The sequence below is a fragment of the Olea europaea genome, unplaced genomic scaffold (genome assembly GCF_002742605.1).
Source record: "Olea europaea var. sylvestris unplaced genomic scaffold, O_europaea_v1 scaffold2485, whole genome shotgun sequence".
Lineage (NCBI taxonomy): Eukaryota > Viridiplantae > Streptophyta > Magnoliopsida > Lamiales > Oleaceae > Olea > Olea europaea.
In genome coordinates, this window is record NW_019243075.1 from 65,023 (window position 1) to 74,985 (window position 9,963).

At 34.8% G+C, this 9,963-nt stretch overlaps 1 protein-coding gene across 4 annotated transcripts; it reads right to left on the bottom strand.

Moving 5' to 3' along the window:
- Positions 1-10: 10 nt before the first annotated feature.
- Positions 11-9,464, bottom strand: LOC111382382 (14 kDa zinc-binding protein-like). Of its 4 annotated transcripts, none has more exons than XM_023006329.1 (7): positions 9,298-9,461; positions 9,090-9,194; positions 2,184-2,231; positions 2,014-2,100; positions 1,174-1,321; positions 714-831; positions 11-358 (listed from the first exon to the last, which is right to left on the bottom strand). In XM_023006329.1, the coding sequence occupies exons 1-7, from the start codon at positions 9,318-9,320 to the stop codon at positions 291-293; spliced, it is 597 nt and encodes a 198-aa protein (XP_022862097.1). In that variant the 5' UTR covers positions 9,321-9,461; the 3' UTR covers positions 11-290. The 4 variants fall into 4 exon arrangements, with proteins under 4 accessions (XP_022862097.1, XP_022862098.1, XP_022862099.1 ...); XM_023006330.1 differs by having other exon boundaries at positions 9,090-9,191; positions 9,298-9,459; XM_023006331.1 differs by lacking the exon at positions 2,184-2,231 and having other exon boundaries at positions 9,298-9,464.
- Positions 9,465-9,963: the final 499 nt, after the last annotated feature.

A 9,963-nucleotide genomic window follows, 5' to 3' on the forward strand; every position in this document is an offset into this window, starting at 1 on the left:
GACCCGGCACTGTAAAACTAGTTTGCACGATCACATCAACGAGCTAATGGGAACAGAATACTATGGATCGAAATCAAACCAATGACTCGTAATCCCTCAGATTATACAGGAATTTATTAGACCAACTACAGAAGTGGGTATATTTTCACAGTTTCAACACATAATATGCCATCTTGGCTTCAGAAGAAAAACTTATGCTATTAAGAGCTTAAAGGTACTGGATTCTTGGGGAGAGAGTGCAACTGACGAAACCCCAAAACCAAGAAACTTTAGGCATCTGAATCTGTATCTTAACCTGGGGGCCATTTCATCTGTCTCCCTCCAAGTACATGCAAGTGAAGATGATAAACAGATTGACCTAGAGAAAGAAAGAGTGAGTAAGCCCAGTATTGGTGTATATCCTTCAAGTATTATTTTTACTAATAATTTTATATAGAATATGCTGAATGCACAATTGGACTATAGAGTTGATTGACAAGGCATGATCATAGCACTTGAAAGGTCATTTATTCCTATCCAAAAGAGAATGAATGTAACAACAATCTGTTAAAATTTTTCAATCCTGCAGAGTTGTATGATGATGTCTTTTTCCCTCTCATGAGAGTAAGGAAGTGAGCACTTTCATGTCATAATTTTTATTCTGGTATGTGAATTCATATATGTGCACGAGCACATATACATGCATGCGCACACAGAGAGAGAGAGGTGCTTACAAGCTGATGGACCACTGTTAATAACAACACGAAAACCATCAACAATGCCCTCTTTCTCCGCCACTAATTTTGCCGCATAAAGAAGGTGACCCAATACCTCCCCGTGTCTTTGTTCAGCCTACTAAACATCAAGATCTTATTAAAATACATCCACTGAGACACATCCAAGATTTCACTCACAATTTTTCTCTTCCTTTCTAGTGACGGTACTAACATGAAGAATGAAAAATAAAAAATAAAATAAAAAAACATGTAAGCACTTTTTGACTTGTAGCTGTCCTCTACTCTGATGATGATTAACTGTCACCACCAGGTGCAAATTTGTCTGTTTATCTTGGATCATTCAAATCAAAATTATGCTAGGTAAATATGACTTAAGTTTTTTCCTACCAAAATGCTGATAATGACTAGTGTTATTCAACTACTAGAGGCTCAGCTTAAGCAAGAACAAGAAAATTACCTTGCCAAGCTGTGTTAAACCATCCCTAAATTTTGGAATAATAAGAACATGGACAGGAGCTTGTGGGCTAATATCCCGAAAAGCAAGGACCTTATCATCCTCATATACTATGGACGAAGGGATCTCCTTTGCAATTATCTTGTCAAATCTAGAATAGATGAAGAAAGCATAGCATCACATAATACTCAGGTTAACAATTAAACATGCAATCTTGGAGATATGTAGTTTATAACTATATTGATGCTAACCAAGTATAGAAATACTTTTGACATCTGTTGGTCACAGAGTACAGAGTAAAATGCTTTGAGCGTCTTAAAAAATAAGAAGATACATCTGATTTACTTAAACCTCTCTTTAACCCATGCCATACAAAAGAATTGTAAGATATTGAATACCAAATAAATGTCTTTCTCACAACTTTTTCCATATACTCCCAATACAAAATATTTCCAGTCTGTTAGTATAGTGCAAACGTATATACAGACACCATTTTTCAAAATGAATGAAAATTAGGACTGTTGAATAATGGCAATAAAATAATTGTTTGACTGCCTTGAAATTTTATGTAAAAATGCTCGGTTAGCTAAGCATCTAATGCTCATGATCCACGAATGTCAGTAGAGAATACCTCATTATCCGAATATTACACAATTATTGTGACCATTCTAAAAAGATGATGAATTAGAACTTGCAAGAGAAAATTGTAAAGAAAGAAAAAATGTGAAGAGGCTAAATTACTGAAGCATATGCACAGCTGAAATTTTGGATAGTATTCACAATTTAAACTTAGATGATTAAATAAATCAAAGCATAATCACTATCAGGTTAAGAGGTTAATACATAGTGGGTGCCCCTGTATCGGCATCTACTGCAGTGACTCTGGCAGCAGCCTCTTCATCATTGGTGGCTTTAACAGATGACAGGGCCCTGAAACATGTATGTTTCATGAGGTTAAAAATGGGTAAACTAGTTTCCATTTTAAAAACGATAATGTATGCGAAGATACTCACCTATTACAATCCTTTTTCCATAATTTACATGTAGCAGACGCTTGATACCTAGATATTAATAAAAAGATTCTCAGCCAAATCATATCTACAAGAAATGAATGGCAATAAAATCGGGTACGCTTATTTAAAAGCCACGTCACATCCAAATTTCTTAACTTAAACCCAGTTTCTTTGTTGTGTATAGCTAGGTAGTGAATATATGAGGCAATACCATGTTTGTTTTATGGAATTGCATACAATGAAAAGGCTATTCTAGCTCTTTCATGCCCACTGCATGATAGGATTAAATTTTTATTTTTTTTTTACAAGGAAAACTTCCACAAAGGAATATGATAGGATGAAGTTTAGTTGGGAAAATCCTTTCATTAGGAATGGCCTTTTCTGTAAATTCCAAGAACAATTACAGAAATATTAGGGTTTTGAATTTATGACTTATCTAATATTCATGTATTGTGTTGATTTGTTTGTTAAATTATTTTTTCCTTCTAGTGTTTACATTTTTAATATGTACAAGGATTAGTGGCATGATGGTGCTAGGATGATTTTCATTTGGTTTCCCCGTCAGCAACCAAACACTGGAAATGGAAAAGCCATTTCGCAATGATTCAAAATGGCCCGTTCCTAGCTCCATAATTAAATAAAATGCTAGTGAAACTCCTGACTTAAATCCTTTCTAATCAACCGCAACATACATTTTCCCTCCCTGTTCATGATGATGTGTTTCAGGCGGTGCTAAATTATTTTGCTCGCAGTAAGTAATGTCCTCCTGGTTCAGGAGCTTCTTTATAATCTTAATTTGAGAGCGTGGTGAGGTAATGTTGTCCTTAAACTTGATATGGTTAAGGCATATGACCGCATGGACTGAGGTTTCTTGGATCATATTTGAATTAATCGAATCAGCAGGTGCATCTCTGGATGTCGATTCTTGATGCTACTAATGAACGAACTTGTGGTTTTTTCTATTTCTCCCGTGGTCTTTGACAGGGTGATCCTATCACTCACTCTCTTTTTATTATTACTGCAAAATATTTCTCCCATATACTTGCCCACCAATTCAGAATTACCCTAATATGGAATATTTGATCATATTTGCAAATGGTCAGAAATAGTTTATGTAGAGATTGCTTCTGCCTTGAGCACTATGAGAGTGTTTATGGTCAACTAGTTAACAAGGACAAGAATGATCTTATTTTGCCATGTTGGGAGTCTACCAGTCAGATTAGGAGACTTGAGCATTTGATAGACTTTCATCATCAGCAATAGCCCTTCACTTATTTGGTGTCCCTTTATTTAAAGGGGCTCGATGGATCATTCTTTATGATGACCTCATTCATAAAGTCAAGAGCAGAATATCGGGCTGAGGCTACTGCCTCCCAGGGGGCCAAGACTGAGCATTAAGTCTATTGCCTCTCGAAGGTCAAATTACTTTACTGAGACATGTTCTCTACTCTATTCCACTCTTTATTTCAGATTATGCAGTCTCCCAAGATTGTTTTGAAGAAGTCGGAGAGTATATTTAGCCCCCTGTTTGGTATCGATTAAAATTTAGATTTTAATATAAGTCAAAGTCAACAATTTATTTCAATCACATATTTTAAGATCCTACAACTTTTCAACCACATATTTTATCAACTTTTATCAAAATTTACTGAAAATCTAATTTTAATCCCTACCAAACAAAGGCTTACTAAATTCCTTTGGAATTCCAAGGATTAGTCAAATTATTCACATAGGAGGAAGTGAGGATCTTTACCTCCTCAAAGAGGAAGGTAGCTACGAACTTAGGAGATTGTAGGATATTACACTCTCCCTAAAGCTTTGGTGAATTTTTTTATCTCAACGATCATTTGACCTCAGTTCCTGCTGGTCAAATAATATCTTAGCACTTGCCCTTGTTGGCATCTGTTCCTTGTTAATCTTCACTCGTCCAGTGATGACTGAAGCCGATCGCTCCATACGCAACAAAACATTGTGCCGAGTTGAGTTAGTATTACATTTTTTCTGGCATGACTGTTGGATGGGAGATTTTACCCTTGCGGCCTTGTTCTACACCGACATCATAGATCCATATGGTTCAGAATATCTTTAACAATACAGGCCAAGATATTGATAATCCATTATAGCTTTTTTCGCCTCTTATGGCTGAGTAGATTGGGAACATACCACTCTGCTTTGATGTTCCTAATCGTATTGTGGAAGGGCACGTTGGATGGAAGTTTCTCTCCCAAATCTCCGAGCAACTTGTTCGATCAAATTTTTGCAACATGTTCAATCAGATTGTTCGCCTCAGAATATCCATAGCCTGATCTAGAACTCTATTACTCCTCTGAAGGTCTCTTGTTCTTGGTTGGTCGACCACGTAGCAGCAGTTTTATTTGGTTCTTGAGTAAGCTGTAAAAGCAGAAAGTAAAGTTGGAAAAATCATAGTTGTTCGACCATGTAGCGACAGTTTTATTTGGTTCTTGAGGAATAAGCTATAAACGTAGAAAGTGAAGTTGGAAAATTGTAATTGTTTCAGATTATTTGCATATTTTACATGTCTTCATTAAATGCTTTGAGATTGTACAGTTATAGAGTAAAAAATGTTCATTTATTTAGGGAGTGTTTGAGTCACATTATTTTGGTAATAATGCATTCTTGAATAGTGTATTGACGGGAAATGTGCAGTTAAAAAATAAGGAAAAGTTTTTGATCCGCATGTAATATTATTTTATTGAAGAATGTGTGATTGAAATGATATCAAATCACTGTTTAAAAATATATTTTTTTCAAATAATGTGGCTCAAACAGACGCTTAATATATCACTCTGTGTGTTTTGTAGTTCATATTGTTTCTTGATGTAAGCTATTCATCCAGGACCAGTACCTTGTGAATGAACGTGGTAATGTGATTGCTCTCTCTCTGAAAAAAATAAATTTTCCCTTTCCACACCATGTGTTCTGTAGTCTAGCAAATACTATCCACTTCAAAACCAAATTTGACAACAGTGCACAACCAGACAAGCATACTTGAATATTTTGTCGTGAATTAGGTGAAATTTACAGAGAGTATGATGTAGGAATCAAGCTCCCAGGAGGGAATTAAAATTAGGAAAAACAGAATACAAGCAGCAGCAGCAGCAGCAAAAATAGCATCAGAGGAGAAGATAACCACAGCAAGAAGAAGAAACAGGGAATGAGAGAAGCAAGAAAGGGGGAGAAGACCAGAGAGAGTAGAGGGAGAAAACCTGAGAAAAAACTAGGGGAAGGGAAGAAGCAGGGGAGGAAAACGTTGGCAACAAGCCAAGCACAATTCTAATTCATCATCTGCTTTCTAAGTTCAATTACAAGCTTTAAATAGAAAAATAAACCTAAAGACGGGGGACTTTTGCCAACCCATTAATATAAGCTCAACTAGATAAAGTAAAATGGTCCAATAATAACATCGCATCAATTCTTCCGAGGTGGAAGATAAACTCGACTCTGTCGAGTGGACAAATCACAAATGGCTATAGTTGAGCTCCCAATTATAAGCAAGGTGGATGAACTCATGTCACAGGGGACAATCTTAACCAAATATTGAAACTCCATGATTGATAGGAATTAAAACTACAGCTTATCCCTAAGAATATGATCCAACCAAGGGGATGATCTCTCCTTTATATCAAATACCAATACTAAACTTTAAGTAGTAAAAACACATGAAACTCACCTCCAAAATCTTACCATGGTGGTGCATAATGAGGAGCACGAGAAGCTAACATCGAAAACTGGCCTCACAAAACTTAAAAGAGTCAAATAATGCCCCAATTGCGATTTTCAAGCTAGCAAAGCTTGGCAAAGCGACAACTGAATTTTCTTAGTGACTATCAATTAATTGAAGTAAAAAAATATTACATGCAAATGATTTTATGAAATTCATTTTATTTTATTTTTTTCAATTTTTATTTAGATTTTTTCCCCATTGTTTTTTTTTTTTTTTTTTTTTTTTTTTTAAAAAAAAAAAAAAAAAAAAAAAAAAAAAAAAAAAAAAAAAAAAAAAAAAAAAAAAAAAAAAAAAATTTTTTTTTTTTTTTTTTTGTTCGACAGTTGAACTGCCATAATTTTTGGAAAAGCTTAAAAACATGTGTTTGATTGTTTGAAAAATATTATTGAAAATATTAATGGTGATAATCAATTCTCACCTACAACATAACAATATCTTCCCACAAATAAAGAAGGAATAACTTAATGCTTCGTTAAATATAGAATCCTTCACATTTTCTAGAGGATATTGGTATTTTTTCCCTTAAAAAATATATCAAAAATAAAACACATCAATGAATAAGAGATTAAAATGTTCAATTAAATATACCATGTTGTACTAAACATTTAATGTAGTAAACTATGACATGAAAAGATAATTTTTCTAGTAGCTCACCTTTAAGATTGATCAATAGCTTTTCCTTGCTGATGATGGAATGAAGATGGTGAAGAAGAAGGTAGGGTTTGTATTCTTTTTTTTTTTTTTTTTTTTTTTATTTTTTTTTTAATTTTTTTCCCCTTTTTTTTTTTTTTTTTTTTTTTTTTCTATCTAATAAGCAAACAAACAAAACCCGCTTAAAATTACAAAAAGGAGCTATGATACATAAAACCAAACTTAAAAGGACCAAATGAATTTTGGGTAGTGGGCTACATGAATTTTGGGTGGTGGGTATTGGCCTTTTAGCCATATTGGGTTGATGTTTATATCTCCATTTCTTTCCAATAGAGTAGAGGCCGAACAGTTGTTGAAGCGGCCACTAGGAAGTGAAACAAACAATCAATTTTTGGAAGAATTAGGCAACTGCGGTGTATTGGCAACCAGTAATGATGATGGTGTTGCACAGTCGATTGACGGATTAAAGAAAGATAATGGGGTGATATATGAAGTTGAGGTATAGATAGGTGAGTACAACTATCGATCGGTGTTGTTGCGGTTTATTGGGTGGCCGGCTAATGGATGCTGGTGGTGAACGCGATTAAGGCATTGTTTGACTGAAAAAGTCTCGTGAGGCCAGTCTTCGATGCTACCTTCTTATGCTCCACATTATGCACAACCACTTGAAGGTTTTGGAGATGATATTTGGAGTTCAATATCGGTATTTGATAAAAAGGAGAGATCACTCTTAGTTGGATTATATTCTTGGGGATAAACTACAATTTTCATTGCTATCAAGTATCAATCATGGGGTTTTGATATTTGGTTCTTAAAAAAGATCCTCCCCGTGGCATGAGTTCATCCACCTTGCTTATGGTTGGGAGCTCGACTATGGTCGGCTGTGATTTGTCTACTCGACGGAGTCGAGTTTATCTTCCACCTCGGAAGAATTGATGCAAACATCCTTTTGTTATTATTGGATTTTTTTACTTTATCTAGTTGGGCTTGTATTAATGGACTGGCCAAAACCTTTGTCTTTAAGTTTATTTTTCTATTTAAAGCATTGATGAATTAGAATTGTGCGTGGTTTGTTGCCAATGTTTTCCTCTCCTGCTTCTCCCTCCATTCTCTCCAGTCTTCTCCCCCTTTCTTGCTTCTCTTCTTCCTTGATTCTTCATCTTGCAGTGGTTATCTACTCCTTTGTTGCTATTTTTGCTGCTGCTACTTGTGTTCTGTTTTCCCTAATTTTAATTCACTCTTGGAAGCCTTCCATTGATTCCATCAGAGTCAATTTCCACTATCTCATAACTAGCTAGTGGAGAAGCTTATTGTCTGCACTGCCAATGGTCATGCTGGTACCATCTTTGTCAATATCTCCCATCTCAATGTGCAGTGACACAAGAGAGGTAATTGCAACACTTTCATTGAACCTCTTCTACATATCCAAAATCCTCAAAAACAATCTCAGATTGAGTCAGAGTTTATGCGCACAATGTCATTGATTTATTAATACTTGATTTACCATACTGACAATGAAGAGATCTTGCTTACAATACACAGTGCATCACTAGTCATGAATTCTATTTATAAAAGGAAAATAAGTGTTCTATACTCCTCGAGGCAAGCTACTAACTAAGCAAGCTACTGTTGCTCATTCAATAGACGTTATGTAGTCTTCTGTAGAGCTTGTGGAGCCATTTAGAGTTGAGCTTAGAAGGTGCTTATCCAATTCACTATTTACAATGCATACTGAAATATTTACTAATAAGACCATCTATTTTGATGGACATAGAGACTGATAGATTAAATTGTAAGAAGCATTACGGCATGAGCATGTTGCCTGTTGTCTAAATATTTTTGCATGGGATAATACAATCTCCAGAGTCAATGATAGATATGTGTTTAGGAGCACATTAATATTTCAATCATGGAGCATTTGACACCTTACAAGTTACAAGAAAAGACCTACTGCAACACTGTCTGAAGCACTCAATATCAATTATAACAAATCCATTTTAAAATCAATAGCTCTTATAAGACAAAAGTCACTGGTAAACATGATGTTTTCTGTTCTAGGTGATTCCCTGAACCAAACAAGACCCCAAGTGTAAACATGAAGAGAGATGCTTTTAGTCTTACAATGCGTTTGCTTATAATTCTTCGAATATAATTTATTGACTCATTTGATATCTTTCCATATTTCTACAGTATTTTTATAGCTTCTATGGGCCACGAGAGTGATTCTTTACTTCCAAAACCGAGCTATTCCTTGAAAATGCCAGATTTCCCCCAATTCAATTCAATTTCAAGCCACTATACATACATACTTGTGCAAAGTGTGTCCAAGCTATTTCTTTTCTATTTTCTGCTTCCAATCCAAGCTAATATTATTTGGTTAAAAGGAAACACAGCAACACAAAAATTTAAATTTCTGGGCATAAAGCACTTAAACATTAAGAAATGAAAAGGTACAAAATGTGCATAAGGGGTACAAGCAACTATAGGCCAATGTAAACTAATATCTGTACCTGCGGCATTCAAGAGGACGAGGAGAGAAAGAAAAAGCTGTATTATGGGGAATGGAATTCGAAGCTTTGATTAAACCCAAAGCTCGTGCAATTGACGGGCCACTGCTTCAATAAATACACCATGTTTTCAGTTTAATATGCATAAAATTCAAACAAAGAACACTCCGAAGGAAGTGGGCAGGGAAGGGGGGAGAGAGAGGGAGACTACCGGAGTATAGACAGGGAATTCATGGCTGGAAAATAGAGTTCTGCACTGTAATCAGGTAGTCTTGTCCTGAATTCAACTTAAGTCGTGTTACGTATCAGAAGTCGCCAGATCTAGTAATTTTCTGTTAAATACTCCTAAGAACACCAAAAATAAAATATAAAATAAAAATATAAAACTCCTAAGAACACGCAAAATAAAAAATAAAAAATAAAAAATAAAAAAAATTAGAAGAAGAAGGTCCAAATAAAGGGGAATTTGTAGCAGGTTCTCGAGCCTTTTCAGAAAGTGCAATGAAATCCCCAACCTTTAACGGATGGCAAAACCTCGCACTCGACCGGCCCCATAAGGTAAACGGAGACAAGGCCGTCTAAATATTGGATAAATGCAAACAGCCGAAAATAAAAGGGTAATTATTATACATGCAAGTAAATAGTAAAATGCATTTAAAAGTGAGTATGAGATTTACAACTGAATGCATAAATAAAGATGAATGGCAAATACAATACATGAATTAATGTGAATTTTCGTTAATTTAGAATTAATATCGACGAATATATATACATGAAAATGAACATTAAATCATTTATACTAAATGAATATAATTTAATTTTCAAGTAAGTTAAAATATATGGTGATTAACATACATAGACGTGAATAATGAACTAC

What these genes read in the sequence shown, in the direction of transcription:
- LOC111382382 (XM_023006329.1), bottom strand. Translation starts at nt 9,320, where the DNA reads ATGAATTCCCTGTCTATACTCCG. An exon ending in CGTCCTCTTGAATGCCGCAG is followed by an intron (nt 2,232 to 9,089) that starts GTACAGATATTA and finishes ATTAATATCTAG; the next exon opens with GTATCAAGCGTCTGCTACAT. An exon ending in GATACAGGGGCACCCACTAT is followed by an intron (nt 1,322 to 2,013) that starts GTATTAACCTCT and finishes CATCTATTCTAG; the next exon opens with ATTTGACAAGATAATTGCAA.